A 22,312-nucleotide genomic window follows, 5' to 3' on the forward strand; every position below is an offset into this window, starting at 1 on the left:
AAGCATTTTCCTCACATGGATGTGAATCAGAGAGTTTATGTGCTTATATCCTCATTTTGTAGATTAAAGAAACTGACTCAAACATAAGTGACTAAGGTCACCTAGCTAGTAAATAACAAAGATGGTATCTTTGTGGAGGTTTTCTATTCCCAGTCTGTCTCCACTATATCCACACACGAACAAACAAACAAATAAACACAAGCACACATGCACAGACTATTCTGCTTCCTAGGAAATTAAAAGAGAATTCAATAATGAGTAATCAAAAATGAATTTCTCCTCTTCATAGACTCCTTCCATACCTGAGAGGATAGATATTAGGGTCTGAGCTATGGCCTCATCTAGTTGTCACTTTTTTCTTCTTTCTGATATTTGTGTTTCTGGGCTGCTATAATAATTTATGGTTTTCTCTTTTGGCAGCATTTTGACATGCCCCATGACCTTGTCGCCTCAGAAGATGGGACAGTGTATGTGGGGGATGCTCATGCAAACACCATATGGAAGTTCACCGTCACTGAAAGTAGGTTTCTTCTGGCTCCTATTATAAATGTTTGCTTTTCTTGGCTATGCTTCTCAAATAAAAAAGCACAAGTGTCTCTGGAGAAATCTTTTTATTAAACTACAACGTAGCTATGCAATTCAGTTCTGTGTTTTAGCTAATTAGAAAAAGCAACTATTTCCCTGGCAGAGTTATACTTCTATTTCCTCAGCTATTTTACAGGAAAGTCTTAGCCCCTGAAGCAATGCTTAATGCACTAAAAACCAAGTCAAATCCAACTTTGTTTCAGAGGGAGGAGATTGCTTTGGCTGAGCAATGTGTCTTGTAGGCTTTTATTAGTTCAAAATTGTTTCCCCAGTTGGTCTTCAATTATCAGGAGTAGCTGGGCTTCCTGGAAGCTCCAGTTTGTATCAGGGCTTAACAGCCTCCCAAAGAGGAAACACCTTTGCTCTTTTAGCAAGGGTTCAGTTTCCTCCAAATACAAGACTGCTAAATTTACAACACCAGGCTACAAGTTTTTTTTTATTTAGCTATTTTCAATTCAACCTAAGATTCTTATTCTGTCACTTGCATTTTGCTTTCATTTCCCACATCTCTGATGTAGTAAACTTGGTAATAAGTATGGAGTTTCCATAGTTCAGGTAGAATACTAGTTGATGAAAAATATCTAATTTGAATTTCCCAAGGTCAGAAGATTCTGTTGGAGATAATGTGCATGCATGTATATATATAATGTGTTTGAGACAATATACATTGAGTTAGAATCAAGAAAAAAACATGAACTTATCTGAAACCTCAGGAGCATAAACTGGCACTTAAAATTCATAATTTAATATATCTTTAAGTCTAGTAAGGTACCTTCCTCACAGTGATCCTATTAAATAGGTTGTGCAAATATTATTTCTATTTTGCTGAGGAGGAAACAGAAATTCATGGAACTTAAGGGTGCAATTTTGAACCAAGTCTTCTTGACTCTAAGTCTAGAGCTTTCTGGACAGCAAACTATTTCTAAAACTGGGATTTCTTCTGGTCATAAAAATCCAGACCATTTGATAAACCATTTCCCATCTTGAGCTGGAATAGATTATGATAGAGACTTGCAAACTTGAGACAGATAAAGAACCTTAGCAAAAAGCCAGAGAAATGTCATCAAATTAGAAGGAAATATAGATGATATAATTTCTTAAGTCATAAATTTGGTAGAAATTTTAAAATCTTCCCACGTCACTTTTCCATTTTCTGTAAAGATCTCAGATAGAGTTAAGTGCAGTTAAATCCCTTTGTTTCATCACTGTGGTATCATTTAGCATTTAGTATATCTTGGAGTCACTTAGACAAAAAAATCATTGCTGAGAAAAACTACCAGGTATAGGGATATAGGATCATATTGGTCAAAGACTCTCCAAGTGCCATCCTCACCAAGCCAGGAGAGGTTTGTCACTAGCTCTAAAGTCATTTATTATTCATTATTTAGCCACATCAACCTAGGATTCAGATAAAGGTGAAAAATTTCCTGTTCTGCTTAGACCATTTCAAAAACTGACAAACTAGAAGTGAAATATCTTTAGAAATAAGTTTAGACACTATCTATTTAGAAATAGGACCATTTGATAAATCAGTTCTGTGATCTACAGATCCTAAGGATAAGCTCAATTCATTTATATAGTATCTAAATGAAGTAGCTTTAACTTTCTTTACCATATTTCTAGAGAGATTATCTATGTGGTTTATACTTGAATACTTTGTAACTAATAATAAATGTATTTGGCAAATTAATCTTCTAAAATAAAATTATCAAAACTGCTGCCTTCAAATGCTCTCTTTTGCCCTATTTGTGTTTTCTGTGTTATAGAAATGGAACATCGATCAGTCAAAAAGGCTGGCATCGAGGTGCAAGAAATCAAAGGTTGGTCAGATTCCTTTTAGCACTGAGCAACCAAGATGGTACTTTTCATGATGGGTTTTTCAGTTGTTCACAATTGCATCAATTAATAAAAAGAAAGACATACATACATACATACATAAACACACATTATATATACATATATATGTATATACATATATGTATCAAGATAAAAATTGCAATTGATATGGTAATCTGTCCATAATGTATATGTGTTTTGAACCTTTAAACTCACACTCATCTGTTTCTGCTGTTTTTTTCCTGATAAACAGAACTATAGTAATGAGTTCAAATGCCCTAACCTCCAGCATTGGAAAGTATCATAAGATGTAAAGGATCTATATTGATATCCCAGATCCATATAGAGAGCAAAGGGTCAATCACTCCCTTTTTAGAAGTCCTTGTGCTTTCTTAGACAAGCAGAAAAAGCTATTTAAATAATAAAAAACAACAGTTTCCTAATGAACTCTTGGAGTATACACTAGTATGTAATGCATTATTATTGCAGCCTAGTTGCTAAAAGAAATTACTGCAATTCCACAAACACTTCTCTTACTATCAAGAGTTATATAGCCACAGGGAAGCAGTAAGCTCATTTGGAATCAGAATTAAATGATTTAGTACTTTTCCAAGGATCATATTTATATCTGTGCTACTGATTTTAAACTCTAAGATATGATTAGACAGGTAAGAATTCTCATTAATCTCATTTCAACAGCATACCAACTGAGTTAATAGTTGCATTAAAATAATTCTTCTGGAATTTTAAATTTGCACTTTAGGTTTAAATGTTTTCCTTTCTCATGATAGAAAGTTGAAATGAAAAGAAGTGAAAAGAAATTAGGACAAAAGGGAATTTAGGGACTTGAGGAAGATAGATATGAAAATTTAAATAGTTTAGAATTAAAAGGGATAAGATAATATAATTAAATAACAGGTAACTATTTAAAATTTCAGGCTATCTTCATACAAAGCCAGAATATAATTTTCTATATTTATAGAGAGCTCTAAATTAATTTAAGGATCTTCACATATCCTGAAAACTGTGGCCAAAGAAATAAATTTATAATTGTGTATTTTCAAGGAATTATGAATAGAAATCTGCTAGATTTCTTGCCTAGATTAAAATGGGAGAGCAAAGTGAAAATAGAATGCACAGATCACTTCTTGGGGGAAAAGAATCAAAATGGAAAACTCCCAGGAATGTCATGGCCAAAATCTTTCAAGCAACTATTTTTAAAAAATATAAATATATTTGAATGGGGAACAAATAATGCTGTAGCCATTATGTTTTAATACAAAAATAAAAGATAAATGCCTCTCAAAAATCCTATTTAAGGATCAGAGAGGGGACTAAATGAGAAAAAACAAAAAACAAAGAAGTAGTACATTAGAAAAAATGAAGAACGAAGAAGGGAAACTTACTATTTTGTTTAAATGGAATGCATGAAACTAAAAATATAGAAGCCTGAAGAGAGTGGTAGGGGAACAGTATTATCAAATCTCTCTCTATTTGAGCTGGATAAAAAAAGATTAAATAGATTCAGATATACACACAAATGCATTAAACTGTACAATGGTACAGGCTGATAATAGTAAGATGGAGGAAAGGAATATAAGATAAAAATAGTAAATAATACAGTCTTGAGGGGAATAGTAAAAAAGCAAAACAAAATTCAGTCTCAGAGAGTTGATCAGAAGAAATTGTTTAAAAAGAGAAAAAACTAACAACAATTAGGTTTGATAAAGAGCAAAGAAGTAGGAACAGATCACTTGACATGCATTTTTATTAGTGATATTAGATCCCTATTTTTAACAACCTTTGTAAATTTAGAGCTAGAAAGGAAAGATAAAAAATTATAGTAGGATTTGATGGAGGAAAAAATGCACAATTAACATTCATACAAGTAAAAATGATGAGAAATGCTTCTATGTGCCTCTGCAGACTTCTGTACATCTTTTTATGTGATTTTTGACTGAAAATATAGATTCATGTTTCAAATTCTTTATCATCATTTTTCTTTATGGGGCCCTTTTCAAATATTTGTAAGAGTTGATATGGGTGGGAAAGTGATGGGACAAACTCATCCATATAAGAGAAAAGGGTAATGAAATGAATTGGAAGAAGCATTCAACAATATCTTGTTTACAGGAAGCAAACTTGAACTCTAAGGTTTCCCACAGAATTTATTTTACTTAACATAAATTCAAAAAAGCTGGGGCAGTAATCATGATTTCAAACCAAGATCATAGTAAAAATAGTTTTTATTTGTTTAAAATAGTGTGATTTGATTAAACAAAAACAGTGAAACTAATTTGCCCAAAGATAATAAATACAATGAAATTATTTTTAAACATATATAATATATGTATGTATATATAGATATAGATATTTAAAGAGAGAGAGAATTTCTGAACTGTGCATGGTGCCTTCTTAAAATTCACCATATAGTACAGCATAAAAATTTATCAAATGAAGAAAAGTAGAAATACTAAACACCTCCTTTACTGACAAGAAAAAATTAGAACTATAATCAAGAACGGATCTATGAATGAAGTATTCAAACTTAAATAGAAACTAAAAAATTTAATACTGAAGTTTTGTTGGTTGAAGAACATATCATAAAGTCAACCATGAGATATCATACCAAAACTTTTGGGATAAAGCCAAAATAATTCTTAGGAGAGAATTTATATCTCTAAAGATATTCAATAGAATGTTAAAGAACAGATCAGTGAATTAGACCTATAGATAAAAAAGCTAGAAAAGGCAATTAATCAAAAATTTCAATGAAACATAAAAATGGAAATTCTGAAATTCAGGAAAGAGATCAAGACTGGGAAGAATTCAGGTCTAAGATTTAGCAAGAGAAAAGTACCATCAGAACAAAGGGGCAAGAGGTTCAAACTGAGGAGAGTATAGAGTTAAAATTGCTAGCTGTATTGAATTGAAGTTGAAGAGAGGAAAGTGAAGTAAAAGGGGATAATGATCAGAGTTTCCAATTTGAAAAAGTGGAACATTTGCAGATCCTGATGGAGTCATTGTAGATTGTTGAATTTATAGAAGTGGAAGAATTGAGAGGTTTAGAGGGCTTAGAGATTATGTAAATGAACATTAAAATCCCCTAGTGTGAGAGTGGAGTAGAGAAGGATAGTGAAGCTAGGTACCAAATTCCTTATAAGAGTATCATAATGCAAATTGGTAGAACTTTTTTCAGATTTTTACATTTTTATTTAAAGTTCCAAATTCTCCCCTCCCCACCCCCGATATAGTAGGCAATCAGATATGGGTTACACATGTACAATTATATAAAACATTTGTGGGGAACTTTTTGATTGAATGTACTTCAAAGGGGGAAATATTTGAGGGTACAAATGAGAGGTCTGGAAATGATAGTGGATTACAAGGATCAGTGGGGAAATAAGACAAGGTATCTATCTACCCAGTAGTGTAGAGGAAAGCCAGTGATGCAATGTCATCTATCAGCAAGGAGCCAGGTCCCTGTAAGGGCTAATAGAGAAAGGTAAAAGAAACCCAAATTAAAGAACAGTTTGTTAACTCTGGAATGGGAAAGAGTCAGAACATGAAAAAGACATAGTTGAGATAGAATTGAGGGAAATGAGTAGAAAGACTGAGGTAAGTTTTCTCTTAAATTTCCCATGACTAACAAAAATAATGAAATGTTTAGAAAGAGAAACAAAAGAAACCATAAGGGCAATAATAAGTGACAGATGAGTAGATAAACTCACTGTCTCTAAGGTGATATGGTTCTGAAGAAGCTAGGAAGGACTTTGGTCTCTTCTTTTCCATGTTGCTGGTGAAACAGAACTGGTCAATAAGAAATTGTGGAAAATGATACTCAAAGGAAGGATACCTATTGCCACTATTTTTATTTGATATAATTTTAGAAATATTAACTATATCAAAGATTAAAAAATTGAAGGAATAAGCACAAAGAAATGTAATTATCTCTCTTTGCAGATGATATGATTGCTTAAAGAATTTGATAGATTTGATTTAAAATTAATATAAATAATGAATTTAGGCAACAGTTTTATAAAATAAGCCCATAAAAAATTTACAATACTAATGAAAACCAACAGAAAGAGAGATGGTATGCAATAGACACAAAATATGTTTGCATTCTACTAGTGAATCAGCTTAAAAAAGTAAAAGTTAATTTTCATATGATCAAACTTCACTCTCCTAGGAGGAGTATAGTGTATAAATATACAGAATCCAATAAGAATATTTAATCTTAAAAGCATTGCTTTTTCCATTTTATGTAGTGTAAATTGTTTGGAGATATACATATATACATATAAATGTATAGATAGATGGATAGATATCTTCCAAGCACTCTTTATGACTCATGAAGTCTTAAGTACTAGTATATTTCAACAACTAATAGTAATATGAATAAAATGTTGTCTAAGGTTATACGCCTTTTATAAAAATATTTTATTTCCCTCAAATTACATGTTAAAACAATTTTTAACATTTTTTAAAAGTTTTGAATTCCAAATACTATCCCTCCTTCCATTCTTTCCCTTTCTCATTCCTGAGACAATTAGGGTTTTACTTTTGTCATGATTATTCAAGATTTCAGTATAACTCTGGGTACATCTTTATGACAGGGTAGGAAGATAGATTAGCCTTTTTGTGAATGACTTGCAAAGACAAATGTGTTGGAAGTGTTAGGAAAAGTACAGACATTGTATGTGTAGATGTTATGGGGCAGGATAGGGGGAGGGGGAGAAGAACTGGACTCCAGTATATCAATTTAATATTTTATGACTTTCAAGAGTATACCATTATATTGTCTCAGTTTTTCCTTTATAAGATGCCATATGCTTACAGATGTCTATACAGATACTATAAAAGGATCCATTCACAATGTCGATTATACTTTATGACCAGATCATATTGGAAAACTGCCAGATAGCACATAAAATCTTTTTTGCTCTCAAATTCCATGATATTTTATCTCCATATCATATCCCTATTTATAGAGACTAATGGTGATTCCTCTTTAGCCATCAAAGGAGGTCTTGAATTTTTGGAAGGTAGGAATGAGGGTAAAGAATTCAGTTAATGCATAGGTATGAATCAGCCCATTTCTTCTTCTCAATGATATCAATTAGTTATCTCTTCAATATCCTGGGAATAATTTAGAAATTTCTGCACCACAGAAATTAAAGAATCAAGTCTGCACAAACCCATAAGACTATATGTCTTAGTCTATATAGACTAAATGTAAAAATAGTATTTTCTTCCTGATTTTCAAGCTATTAAGCCCAACTACTGCATTGAAGTGGAAACAACGATTTTTCTAACCACATCTTAAAAGAACTCACACTAACTTTGTGCAAGATTCAGAAATCTCATACTACTTTGTCAAATATAGCTTTCATGATCAATAAATGAAAGTTGTTAATTATTAATATTTTCACAATGACTTTGTCCACCTTAGAGATTTTTATGTAAGTTTACACCATGTCTTATTTATTTTTGTATATCACCCAGTAGCTAACATAATACGTTGCATAAGGTGTTTTATAAAAGTTGAATAAATGGATAAAGAAGAAATGAAAGCAAGCAATCAAAATGAGCCAGGTGCCTAGACCTCATTTTCTTTCCATTGCTTTCTATGATTCTTGGAGAGTCTTACAAATTTTCTTTGCCTAGTCTCTCAAACTGTATTAGAGGGCTATATTAACAATATTATGTTATCATCATCAAAACATTTGCTGAAGCCCCTTCCTGTATATATGCTGTGGTGGATGCTACAGAAATTAACAAGACAGAACCAGACCCTTTACACTTTATCATCTAATTCTTATCCTGTTAATGTAGGCAGATATAAAAAGACTATGCCAATAATGCAATGGATATAAGAATTATGTATAAATAAGAGAATTACATTCTATTCATATAAGAGAGATCTATCTGATGGTAAGAAATACTATAGGAAAATCTGGGGAAAATAAAGTTAAAAGTTAAAAAAAGTTTCAGTGATTTTTGCTGAACACAAAACTATTTTTTTTATTATTATCTTGTTACTTTGAAAGAAATTCAAAGTTGTAAAATTTACAAGTTCTCTTTTAATGAGCCATAATTTATTTGGGGGGAATTGAAATATGTGGGTTAGGTCAATATTGTGAACTCTTCTTCCTTTGAAGAAACAGAGACAGTTGTTGAAACCAAAGTGGAAAACAAACCCCAATCACCCGAGCTGATGAAGATGCAGGAGAAACAGAAATTGATCAAAGAGACAGGCTCTGGAGTTTCCTTTGTTCTTATTACAACCCTTCTCGTTATTCCAATTGTTGTCCTGCTGGCTATTGCTGTCTTTATTTGGTGGAAGAAAACAAGGGCCTATGGAGGCAAGTAAAATTGAACCACTTTACTTTGGAAGTATAGTTTTGGAAAAGAGTGTATTTAGTGTGATTTGTTCTTAAGAGATATTCTGACTTCTTTTCACTAGTCATCCCTTTTAGGTAAATTCTTTTTTTCATTTTTTGACATCATTGAATAATCAATAAATCTTACATAGTTTCTCCATCATTATAGAAACTACTTTTGGAACCTCCAGTATCAAAAATAGAGAGTACACGTCATTTTCTTTAAGGGCTCAAGAACTTGTTTTTTTCTCTTAAAATATTTGGATAACTATTTTCTTTTTATACTTTATTTTATTTGTAGTCTTATTTATTTTATTTTGTGCATTTTAAAATTGTATTTATAGAAGGGGTCCATGGTCTTCACCAGACTGTCAGAGTAGTCCATGACTCAGAAACTATTAAGAATCCTTGTCCTAATGAGATTTCTTAAGATCTGCAATTAAGTAGAAACATAACAGAGCAGAAAAGTGATTCAGGTTTACCTCCTGAAATCCCTAGAGAATCCACAGAGAACCTGTTGTTAGATTTCTAAATATTGATTCCATCTTGCATTTCAAAAAGTAAAGCTTTCTGCTTAGTCATTCTGTCTCATATTTGTAGTATTTACTTTTTCAATAGTTTTGAAGAAAGTGATTAAAATTCTTCAAAAGAAGAGGCTTTTTAAAAAAGGAAATAAGATCTGGATATAAAAATATGATCCATTCTAGGTCCCATTTCAACTTAGAAGACATTCTTAGCCTCAAATTCTAAATTGGAGAGGCCTATACAAAGGGTTTGTTAACCTTAGGTAATATGAGAATACTCCCCAAACATTCATAGACTTCATTTTCTTTTAAACCTTAACAAGAAGAGCAATTATATGCTCAAACAAGAGATGTTCTGACCTTAAGGCAAAAATAGTAATCTACAATCAAGATTCATAATCTTTAGCAATCCAGGTTGCCCAAATTTCACAAACAACTACTATTCCATAAAGTCTGACATGATACTATTGATATTTTAAATTAAAATTATATTGAAGAAAGCTTTTTAAACTTTTTGTTAACTGATAATCATTCATGAGATCCAAATTATGTGCTGAAAGTGGCACTTATGAGGTAAAGAAGGTGGTTGGGGCTCTTTATGAAATGTGCTATCTCTTTCCAGCTGATTCTGAACACAAACTTGAATCAAGTTCAGGAAGAATACTAGGAAGACTGAGAGGTATGTCTATGACCTTTTAGAATCCATTTACTTTAGATGTATATTCAGGCAAAATCAACAAAAAACCCATGTCTCTAAAAGAGCAAGCACATATTTCATATTCTCTCTTTGAAAATTAAACTTCCCAAGAAGCCAGAGTTATATTTCCCCTGTGGAAAATCGAATGAGTCCAAGAAGGTGTATAGTAATATAGTACCAACCGGTCTCCCTTTCTGCACATTGCTGTTCTAAATTATTTAATACTCCCCACCTGCCTTTCATCTGAGCACTATTTGTCCTTTGTAAATTTTCTATTATTCCTGTGGCATGTAAGCATTTGTCATAGTGGATATGGCTTTTTTAAATAGTCACTAGAATGAACAATTGTTTTATTAACAGCAATTCTGCACAGCCTTGGAAAAACAGAATTCTGTAGACTGCATTTCCGAAGTACTCCTTTGTTGACATATAGCCTGGGGAACCTTGTTTTTATTGTATGAGATCAAATTAGATTATAGGTGTAATATAACTTTTGTGAATCTTTAAAAGCTAAGTAAATGTTAGTTATTGTTTATGTTAAGTAATAAAGTGATTAACAGCACTGTTTTCCTGTCAAATGGGTTCTTTACCTCTGGTATCCCTTTTTTCTCTACAACCTCCCCATCTTGTAATGTCAATGGTCATTAATATAAATAGGGTGGGAAAAGTGAAATATATTTAAACAGCCTAGGGTTGAGAAAATTAAATAGAAATTCCTAGAAACTTCATTTTAATTATGCCAGTATTTTCTCTTTCCAGGCAAAGGGAGTGGAGGTCTAAACCTTGGAAACTTTTTTGCAAACCGCAAAGGTTACAGTAGGAAAGGATTCGACCGACTTAGCACCGAGGGGAGCGACCAAGAGAAAGATGATGAAGGCAGTGAATCAGAAGAAGAATACTCAGCACCTACACCCCTACCAGCTCCTGTCTCTTCCTTAAACTAAGCCTTGGATTTCTTTGTTGTACCATTTTATCAAGAACACCAGATTGCTTTCTCTTTCGCACGTTGAAAATTTTGTGTACTTAATTGTAAACTACACTAGTCTGTGTGGGACTGTATACTTTTGTTTTATTCCTTTGGGTTTAGTTTGCTTCTATTTCAAGTGGAGGAGTGTCCTGAAAGATCATATTAGTGCCATTATCTTTATGTAAGAATCTTCAAAAAAGAAAGAGGGAAGTTCTCATTTTCCATCACAATACTATTTTAAAGGATGTAATATTTGCTCAGTTACAGTTTGGAGCTTTTCTCTATGTGTAAATGATCCCATTATCTGCTTTCACACAGTATTTTCCCAATAGCTCTTCCATTGCCAATTTCTTTCTTTGGTGCCTTTCCTGTCCAGCGTTCCCAACCTATGGCAGTACAGAAAAACTACATGCTACAGGAAGATAAAGCTGCTAAATCGCCTTCTATTTTTTTAAAATCACTAACATTATATTGCAATGAGGGAAAGAAAAATAGTCTCTATTTAAAAAAAAGAGTTTGGTTTTGTTTTTAATTTTCTTCAGTTGGTGTGTTTCTGGGATGTCTTATTTTTAGATGGTTACACTGTTAGAACGCTATTTTCTGAATCTGAATGTAATTTGTGTAATAAAGTGTTCTCAGAGCATTAGCTGTCAGAGTGTACTTTGCAATTTTTGGATATTTTTAGACTTTGTATACAACTTTTGTAATGACTACACAGACATAAGTACGGTGAAATTTTATCAATGACTTCTGCAACCAAAAAAAAAGTGCTATTTTGTGTAAAAATTAGAAACTATTTTGTTATGTAGCAAGTCATATAAGAAAAACCAGAAAAAAAGAGTTTGCATGTATAAGAATTAATCTCTTTAAATATTTAAAGAGGATTTTTTGCCTGTATATCAATCTGCAGGGTATACATACTTTAATAAAACATGATCATAGTTAAGAGGAAACCTGTGTCTCCAATTGCATATGCAAATGAAGATAGTTTATCAGTGTAGATAAAGTTTTTCCCCTACAACTAACTTTTACTTCCTCAAAATTTGCATATATTTGTATAGCAAAGTCTTAATTGTCAAAAATTTGTCAGATTTTTGTCTTCTGAAAACTTAGTTCACAATAAGAATAGAAATAACTTCATCTGGTCATCATATTCATTATAATTTAGTAATAAGTACCTAGATAACATTCTCCTAAAGCAGGAAAGAGGAACCTTTTTCCTGCCAAAGGCAATTTGAATATTTATAAAAATCGTTCACTTGCATTATTTGGTCAAACATTTAAATTAAAAGCTTCTAAATTTATTGAATTTTGAGTCCTGCCTGAAGTTGCCTATGGCAACCCAATAGAAAGAGTGTTGACACTAGGAACAGGAAGACCTGAGTTCAAACCCAGACTCAGACACTTACTAACTGTGTGACCAGGACATATCATTTAATCTTAATCCGCTGAAGAAGGAACTGGAAAAGACTAATGCATTTGCCAAGTAGTCCCCTACTATGAAGACAAGGCTAGAAATGAAAACTGTGAGGCATACATTTAATTTATTGAGTAAGGATGTTGAATGTCCTAGGGGATTGAGTTCTGGATTAGGAAATTTATTTGGCTAGTGTGGATCTAAAAGAAAAAGAGTATATTGTGGTTATTGAAGAGGAAGAATCTGAGAATGAAAAGAAACAGTAATATAGCTATAGTACCATAAACTAGTGAATGAATGAATGGATGAGGCAGTATGAGAGAAAGTACAAAAATGGGGACCGAAGAAGTAGCATTTTCATGAGGAAATACTTCAAGCAGTACTTAATGATGGGAGAAGTGAGAAAGAGATGAGAAGAAATTTGTTCATTTTGGAGCAGGTTTTCTAGTTATGCAAACCTGGAGAACAACATTGGGGGAGAAGAGTTGAGATAGATGGGAATGAAGAAGCAGAACCCAAGGGTTTCTGGTTTTTGGCAGAAGAAAAAGGAATGAGAGTATGCTAAGTATTGATGAATGAGTATAAGTAGAGAATAAGTGATAAAAGTCTATTGAGGGAGGCAAAAAAAATTAAACATTTCAAAGTTAAGGTCCCAACCTTGTGGCAAGGATTAGATGTAATATCTTCTAAGGCCTACATCACAAGCATGAACAATAATGTTTGAACTGCCTACTTGACAATATCCTGTTCTGAAATTGCTTTGTACACTGTAATTTGTCTTATGAATCTAAGCTATTTCAATAATTTGTTTTTTGACACATTCATCTTTAGGATTAGATCATTTAGTTTCCAGTTAATTTTAAACTATCCTTCAAAAGCTTTTAATTAAATGTAATTTTATTGCATTATAGTCCAAATGGATACATTTAGTATTTGTTTTTCTACATTTGTAAGGGTTTTATGCCCTAATGCATGGTCAGTTGTTGCAAAGGTGACACATGTGGCTGAAAAAACAGCTATCCTCTTTTCACCTCATTCAATATTCTTCAACAGATATAGATATTATATCCTTAATGTTTCTTAAAAAATCTATTCATACCCTTAGTTTCTTGTTTATTTTATATTAATCAATTATTTACTTTTTCAATATCTGGGGTAAATTGTGGTCCCCTATTAATATATTTTTATTATCTTTTTCCTCCCATAACTTTCCAAGCATTTGGATTCTCTGCCATTTGATGTATACATCAGTATTAATGTTAATTCATTGTCTGTGGTACCTTTCAACAAAATATAGTTTCCCTTTTATTTCTTTTAATTATGTCTAATTATGTTTTGCTTTGTCTGAAATCATAATTGCTACCCTTGCTTTTTTTACTTTAGATAAAGATAAAAGATTCTGTTCTAACCCCTCGTTTTAACTCTATGTATCTTTCTGTTTCATCTTGTAAACACCATATTGTTGGATTCTAGTTTCTAATATATTCTGATATCTTCTATTTTATGAGTGAATTCATCATATTCACATTCACAGTTATAATTGTTGACTGTGTATTTTCCTCCATCTTACTCTCATTTATTTATCCTTTTCTTTTTCTTAACTTGTCTTGTTATCAAGAGTATTTGGCTTCTAACACAGACTCCCTTAATCATTTGAGCTAATTCTAAATGTGAAGTACATTTTTCTTCCTCAGCCTTCCTCTGCCATCTTCGTTTTACTTAAAGAATGACTAAATTGCAAATGGGAGAGTCTAGAAAGATAGTTAAGGTTTACTGAAACTAACATTATACTTTACATGTTTTTGATTCAATAGCTTCAAAGGCTATAGTCCCAAGCTGTTTAAACCTTTCTTTAAAATAATATTTGGTGTGATGCTATTTGACTTTTGCTTCTTTTTAGTGGTTTAGTAGTTTGCATATATTTTATATTTTGTTCCATTAAATGTTTTAAAATTACTCCTAAACTAATACTAATGGGTAGATGCTTTGGAAAAGAAAATGGGACCTGAGGTGTTCAATATAACTGTTAAGACATTCCTATGAATAACAAAATGGTTCAGCTTACAAAGTTAGCTAATTCAAACTGGAATAATTCATATATTGAGAAAACAAAAGTATGGATTTTGTGGTAATATTTCTTGATATAAACTGAATACCTCATATCAAATTGAATCCATGAAAGCTGACAAGATCATCAAGCAAAATAATATAGAGGTTGAAGAGGGTTCAGAAAAATCCAGATAATGCCTTTAGGTTTCATTTTTAGGCTAAATTATAAACATCTTATATTCCACAGCAAGGACCACAGCTCAATCAACAATTTACTGTGCTAGTGTTTATGAAGGCCTAGAATCACTCTTAAACCAGTAAGTGATTATTCATCCTCCTAGACATGGAATGCTTTATCTGGGGTTATAGTGGATTGCCTCTCATGGAGATCTTCAGGCAGAGTATAGATGACCACTTGTCAGGTATGTTACATTGGAGAATCTCTTAAGTATAGGTTGAACTAGATGAACATCAAGGTCCCTTTCAAATGGGAGAGATTTTACTTCTGTGATTCTATTACCTTGGATTTAATTTTTGAGGACGATAGCAGAATAAGAACAAGACTCAAAAGCCCTTAAAATTCCAGTTAGAAACCAAACTGCCAAAATTTGAGCTCTTGATTTTAAACATTATTTCTTTTGACCAAAACTAGGACTTTACAACTTACTGATTGTGATGGTTGAATACAATAAATATCATCATAAATTGAAAATGATAGGGTTCAAGGCTTAGAATAAATCAGAGAGCTTAGATTCATATTCATAGCTATATTTTAAGAAATTGTGTCACAAATAGATATATTTGGTAGTTATCTATATTCTTCCTTACAAGAAACCCCTGACATATAAACAACCATTTGTCCTATGTTTAACAAGTCTTTGGCTTTTTAAAAAGGTGAAGGAAGGAGCAAAGCCAAGATGGAGGATAAAATGCAGACTTTCCTGAACTCTACCAAATTCCCTTTCAAGAAAACTTTAAACAAGGATGAGGTGAAACAACTTTCTAACCCAAGGCACCTTATAAAGTTGTAAGGAAAGGTCTGTTGTACCAGGCTGAGTCTGGAATGAAGTCCAATACAGACAGCAAAATTTGCACCACGGGAAACCAGCCATAAACTTTGAGGGTGAGTGAAATACCAACTCCAGCAGCTGCTTCCAGAACTCTCAGTCCACATATGGTAAAGGTGTTGAACAACTGCTCAGAAGGAAATTACAGAGGACCCTTTACTGTAACCACTTGCTATACTTGGATCCAGATCATAGTCCCGAGTCACAGTCCGAGAGTGGGAAGGAACACTAGTATACCAGAGCTTGTAGTCACATAGGCACATGGACCCTGTCACAATTCCAGGGAGGGAAAAAAAAAGTGCTTATTGTCACTCACAGACCAGAGCATAGATCAGGGGAATAATAAACACACCCCTCCTTAGATCTTACCACCTTGGAAGAACCAAATGCTTACAGTCTCTCAGAACTGCCTCTGAAAATAACTGAAAAACCCAGAAACTTGGGACAGCGCCCCTTCAACTTTAATATAAAGCTCAAAGTCAGGAACTAGACTGAAAAAGTGACCAAACCACAACAGCAACCACAAAAGATTTTGACCATAGAAAGCTTTTAATGAAGACAGGGAAGAGCAAAAAACAAACTCAGAAGAAGACAACAAAGTTAAAACTGCTAGCCAAAGCCTCAAAGAAAAATGTGAATTGGTCTCATGCAAGAGCAATTCCTGAAAGAACTCAAAAAGAATTTTTAAAATCAGAGATGTAAAGGAAAAATTGAAAAAAATGAGAATGGAGAAAGTAGTGAAAAAAGAGGCAACTGCTTAGTAAAGGATTCATTAAAAAAAACTGAAAAAATATCAACTTTAAAAAATCAGAACAGGGGCGGCCAGGTGGCGCAGTGAATAGAGCACCAGCCTTGGAGTCAGGAGTACCTGTGTTCAAGTCTGACCTCAGACACTTAATAATTACCTAGCCATGTGGCCTTCGGCAAGCCACTTAACCACATTGCCTTGAAAAATCTAAAAAAAAAAAAAAAATCAGAACAGGCCAAATGGTAAAAGAGACACAAAAATCTAGTGAAGAGAAAAATGTCTTAAAATTAGCCAAATGGAAAAAGATATACAAAGATTCACTGAAGAAAGTTCAATGAAGAAAATAATACTTTTTAAAAATAGAATTGTATAAGGACAATGTAAAGACTCCATGAGACATCAAGAAACAATACACCAGGGGCAGCTAGGTGGCGCAGTGGATAAAGCATGAGCCCTGGAGTCAGGAATACCTGGGTTCAAATCCAGGCTCAGACACTTAATAATTACCTAGCTGTGTGGCCTTGGGCAAGCCACTTAACCCCATTTGCCTTGCAAAAACATTAAAAAAAAAGAAACAATACAACAATATTCAAAGAATAAAACAAAAAAGAAAATATGATGTGAAATGTTTCATTGAAAAAAAAACCAAAATGGAAAACAGATCAAGGAGTGATAATTTAATAAATATTGTACTAGATGAAAGCCATCATTAAAAAAAGACATAATTTCTCAAGAAATTATTCAAGAAAAACTGCCCTGATATTGCAAAATCAAAGGGTAAAATAGAAATTGAAAGAATCCACCAATCAGTTCCTGAAAGAATCCCAAAATGAGAATTTCCAGAATATTAAACCCAAATTCCAGAACTTCAGGTTGCAGAAAAAATATTACCAGCAGCCAGAATGAAACAATTCAAATATTGTAGAGCCACAGTCAGGATAGGACAAACATCTAGATAAAAAAAGGTTGGAAGGCTTGGAATATGATATTCTGGAGGGTAAAAGATCTTGGATTACAACCAAGAATTACCTGCCCAGCAAAACTGAATATAATCCTTCTGGGTAAAAATGGGATGTTCAACAAAATAGAGACCTTTCAAGCATTTCTGATGAAAAGACCAGAATTAAGTAGAGAATTTGTCTTTCAAATGCAAGACTCAAGAGAAGCATAAAAAGAATAGAAGCACAATAGATAAAAATAATAAAAGAATAAACAACAGAAAAAAATCACAAGGAATTCAATAAGGTTTAACTACATAGACAGAGGGTATAGGTATGAGTTGAATATGATGAAATAATCTCTAAAAATAAAATGAAGGGGGTGAGAAATAGGGATAAACTAGAAGGGGGAGAGGTAGAATGTGAGTAAATTCTTGCATAAGAAGAGGCAAAAAAGAACTTTTACAATGGGGAAAAATGATATGGGAGGTGCATTGGTACATTGAAATTTACTCTCATAAGAATTGGCTCAAGAGGGAATAACATACACCTTCATTTGAGTATAGAAATCTATATCCAAATGTGAGGGGAAAAAGATAAGAGAAGTTGAGGGATTACAGATGGGTAAGCTAATAGTCAAAACACTTCTGAGGAGGGATAGGTTGAAAGGAGAGAGAGCTGGAAAAACAAGAAGAAATAAGATGAAAGGAAATACAGTAATTATAACTTTGAAAACAATTTTGCAACTAATATCTCTGATAAAGGTTTCACTTCTCAAAAATGGAGTCAAATTTATAAAAATAAGAGCTATTTCCCAAATGATAAATAATCAAAGGATATATACAGGCAGTTTTCAAAGTAATCAAATCAATGAATACAGTCATATGGGAAAATTCTCTAAACACTATTCATTAGAGGAATTCAAATTAAAAATTGTCTATTATATTGATTAATATGATAGAAACATGTTGGAAGGGATGTGGAAAAATTGAGACATTAATGCACTGTTGGTAGAGTTATGAATTATCCAACCATTCTGGAAAACAATTTGAAACTAAGCCCAAAGAGCAATAAAACTGTGAAAACTAAAGTGAGCAGAACCAGGAGAACATTATACATAGTAACTGTAATATTGTACAATACTTGATTGTGAATAACTTAGCTATTTTCAGCAGTCCAATGATCTAAGGTCTAAAGGATTTATAAGGAATAATTAATATAATATAATTTAGCAGAAAAAGAATTGATGGAGTCTAAATACAAATCAAAACATACTTTTTAACTTTATTTTTTCTTTGTTTTTTTTTTGGTCTATGTTTTCTTCATAGCACAACTAATATGGAGATATGTTTTTCATGATTGCACATACATAACCTATACAAAATTGGTAACCTCAATGAATGGAGAGGGAAGAAAGAGGGGGGGGGGATTGGAACTTAACATTTTAAAAAACTAAATGTTAAAAATGTTTTTTAAATTTAATTGGGAGAAATTAAAATATTAAATAAATAGTTTTGAAAATAAAAGAAAAGATTAACTGAAGAAAAATTAAACTGAAGTAGAAAATTTTAAAAAATTTAGTGGGTAAGACATAAGTTAAATGAGAGAAATCAAAGAGTAGGAAAGACTGTGTATGTCTATCAAAGTGTTTTCGTTTTCTTTTTGTCCAGAATTGTGATGTCATCAGTATAGGGAGCATCAAGTTAAGATGACCAATGCAAATTCACAAATTTTTCCAACTGTTGTCTTAGAGCAAGGGTTCATAATCTAGGGTCTATAAATTTTTTTTATAACTATTTCAGTATGACTGGTTTCCTTTGGAATTCTAAGTATTTTATGAGTTTGAAAAAATATTCTGAAAAAGGGTTTAGATTTCACCAGACTACCAAAGGAGTTCTTGACTTAAAAAAGGGGGCAAAAATCTAACTTAGAGAGTCTCAAGGGGCATTAAGAAGTTAAGTTACTTAGCCAGTTTCATGTGGCAAATGTGTGTCCAATGTGGAATTTGAATTTAAGAAGAAGAAAAAAATAAATGATAAGCTTAGGTTAATACATCCAATAGGCTTACACATGAATGTGAACCCATGTATCATTTACATCAAGCTTTCTCTCCATGAAGATGTTAAGAGATGGAAATAATCTGTCTTGGTGAAATTGTCATCTACTTTGCTATCCTAGCAATGCAATGAACCAGGCACCTCTAGATTATGCTACAGGAGCTGCAAATCTTCAACAGTTTCACACTACCTTTTACCTTCTACCTTCCCTTCCCTCCATATTCACTCTAAACTCATTGCTCCAGGATTTATTGTCTTCTAAGAGATGAACAAGTGATTCAATCCTACCCCTACATTATATTTGGGAGACTCTAGTCTAAAGAATCCTCTCCAACAGGGCAGGAGAATGTGAAAAGGAGACTATAAATATGAATCAGGTATGAATAGTAAGCTTTATTCTCACATAGAAAGGGCATGCTAAGCAATAAAGAATCATAGACTGATTTCAATAAACATATTCAAATCTTGTTGGGCCATTTGCAAAAAATTTGAGAGTTGCTTATTAGCTATTTTACATTTCAACTTCATTGAGTACAATCCAAAAATAAATAAATAAATAAATGTCTTTTGGATGATACCTGACCCTTTCTCTCTTAGCAATAACCCCTACAATGGCTCTAACAGCCTCCCAAACAATCCACTATTCCAGAGCCAAGAAAGAGAAAGATGCCAACTGTCTTTCAAAATCTCACGTATCTTATATAAAAGGAAAGAAGACCCAAATAAAGGCAATCCCATCCCAGAAACGGTTTACTTAGAAATCAATGAATTCATGGCAACCCAGTACTGACTGGGAAGAATGGCTGGTCCACCAACATTCTGGACTTCAGAGAATTAATTGTCCTTTCCATTCAAAAACCAAAAAGCCGAACAGGCTTTAGGGGGTAAAAAATGCCTCTTTAATATCTCCACAGAGTTCTATCTCAGTAGAATTCATTGTGAGACACAGGAAACAGTGGCACAGTCACCCAACTTGGTATGCCTATATAAAAGAAGGTATTGTACTCTACCAGAAAAGCAGAACTGCAGTAGTTCAAAAGAAACTTATGAGATATACAAATTTAGAAATATCTCCACTCACATGGAATATTTGTGCCCAACCTGTGTGAAACCTTGTGAGTATGTATCAGTCTGCTCAACCATTGTTGGACACAGTATACCTTTACCCCAACAGTATGATGTCATTTTGGTCCTCTTTGAGAACAAGAACAACAATCATTTCAATAAACCAAGAGAATGGATGTACTTTTTCTGAAATGAAGGTGCAAGGATCTTTCCACTGCTCATCCCCAAGAAAGAACTATAGTATAATCCTACTATAGTCACACTAATTTAGACAGAATTTGTGGAGGTGTAAATTGTTCCAAATATTATAGAAAACAATGTGGAAAATTATGACCAAAAAATGACTAAATTATCTTCCTTTTCATCCAGTTAGTCCACTATTGAACATGAGAGGGATCAAAGACAAAGTTTCTATATATACCAAAGAATAACTGTAGTAAAATGTAGAAACAGTAAAAATGTCGAAACCGAAAGGTTCCATTCAATTGAAAAATAACTGAACAACACATGACATGTTCATAAATTCATGGAATATAATAGTACTTGCTATAAGAAATATAATATATAGTACATGTGGGCAGTTGGGATGATTCTGTTGTAGGTTTGCACAAATGACTTTCTTTGTCATAAAGGTGGGAATAGCTCATTTGCTGACAGGGAAGGTACACTTGGAAATTACTATAGTATGAAAAGCAAAAAATATTGTCAAATTTTATTAAGATAAACTACATGGATTTATAGAAAACATACCAATGAGTTTTAAGAAATGCAGAAAATACAAATCAGAACAGAACAGAAATAATTAGCTATGATTTAGAAGACATGATACATTTGAATGACCTATAGAACACATAGTTTGAAATGACTAATGCAAGCACATGGGAAGATGCTATGAGAATAGTTTAGCACTTAGCACAGTGCTTGGCACATAATAGAAGGTAAATAAATGTTGATTGTTGGAAATACTAACACTTACAATGAGCTGATAATGAGGAAAACTAAGGCCAACAAAAATAATGGATATTTTTAGTTTATTTTGAGGAAAAAGTCAAAGATGGTATGGTACTGTAGCTGCTCAGGTTGGAAAGGACAAAGATAACTAATCATGGGGGGAAAGGCAGAGCTGTCTTAGTTCACATCTGTTATTGTTGTTGCTATATTTGTTGTTTTGCCAAGCAAACTGATCTTGGCACTAGAAAGGAAAAAATCAAAAAGGAGTCAAAAGGAGTTAGTATCTATTTGGAAGTCAGTCATCAAGAATTTATTAAAGCTTTCCTGTGTTCTTGGCACCTATTTTAAATATGAGAGATATAAAGAAAGGCAAAAACAGTCCCAGCTTTTCGGGAGCATATATCCTAGTGGAGGAGACAAAGGAGGTAAAGATTAGGTACACATGACCTACATAAAGAATAGAAAAGGTAATCTAAAAAAGGAAGGCATTGGCAGCTAGTTAAGCCTCTATAGAAGGTGGCATTTCAACTGAGTCTTAAAGATAGCTAGAGTAACTAAGATAAAGATGGTGCAACAGAACATTCCAGATTTGGGAAACTGCCAGTAAAAAGATACAAGGATGGAAAAAGTAGTGTCTTATGTGAGATATAACAAGAAGGATGATGTTACTGAATTGTACTGTGTGGAGGGTACTGTATTATGTGTGGAGGAGCATAAAGTATAAAATAGCAAAAAGAGAAGTCTTGAAGAGACTTCAATGTCAAAAGAGCAATTTATATTTGATTTTGGAAGTAATAGGGAGCCACTAGGATTCATTGAGCATAGTGGGGGTAATGATAAGATATATGATTTAGAAAAATCAACTTTTCAGCTCAGTGGAAAATGAATCAGAGTTGGGAGTGATTTGAGTTAGGGAGATCAATCAAAAATAATTTCAGTAATCCAGGAGAAAGAGGAAGAGAGCTCAAATTGGATGGTGAAAGTATAAGTGGAAAAGAGAATGTGTATATATATATATATATATA

At 32.8% G+C, this 22,312-nt stretch overlaps 1 protein-coding gene across 9 annotated transcripts in view; it reads left to right on the forward strand.

The window, feature by feature from the left end:
* PAM (peptidylglycine alpha-amidating monooxygenase) overlaps positions 1-13,663 on the forward strand; it is a 478,021-nt gene extending 464,358 nt beyond the window's left edge. For 5 of the 9 annotated variants that reach the window (XM_074207266.1, XM_074207269.1, XM_074207267.1 and 2 more), the window contains 5 exons: positions 421-520; positions 2,352-2,405; positions 8,586-8,789; positions 9,954-10,010; positions 10,788-13,266. In XM_074207266.1, coding sequence (XP_074063367.1) covers positions 421-520; positions 2,352-2,405; positions 8,586-8,789; positions 9,954-10,010; positions 10,788-10,972 — 600 coding nt within the window. In that variant the 3' untranslated portion in view covers positions 10,973-13,266. Of the gene's footprint in view, positions 1-420; positions 521-2,351; positions 2,406-8,585; positions 8,790-9,953; positions 10,011-10,787 lie in introns of all 9 variants that reach the window. The other 4 variants (XM_074207271.1, XM_074207273.1, XM_074207272.1 and 1 more) reach the window with 4 other exon arrangements.
* The last annotated feature ends 8,649 nt before the right edge of the window (positions 13,664-22,312 follow it).

Source organism: Macrotis lagotis, chromosome X, assembly GCF_037893015.1.
Source record: "Macrotis lagotis isolate mMagLag1 chromosome X, bilby.v1.9.chrom.fasta, whole genome shotgun sequence".
NCBI lineage: Eukaryota > Metazoa > Chordata > Mammalia > Peramelemorphia > Peramelidae > Macrotis > Macrotis lagotis.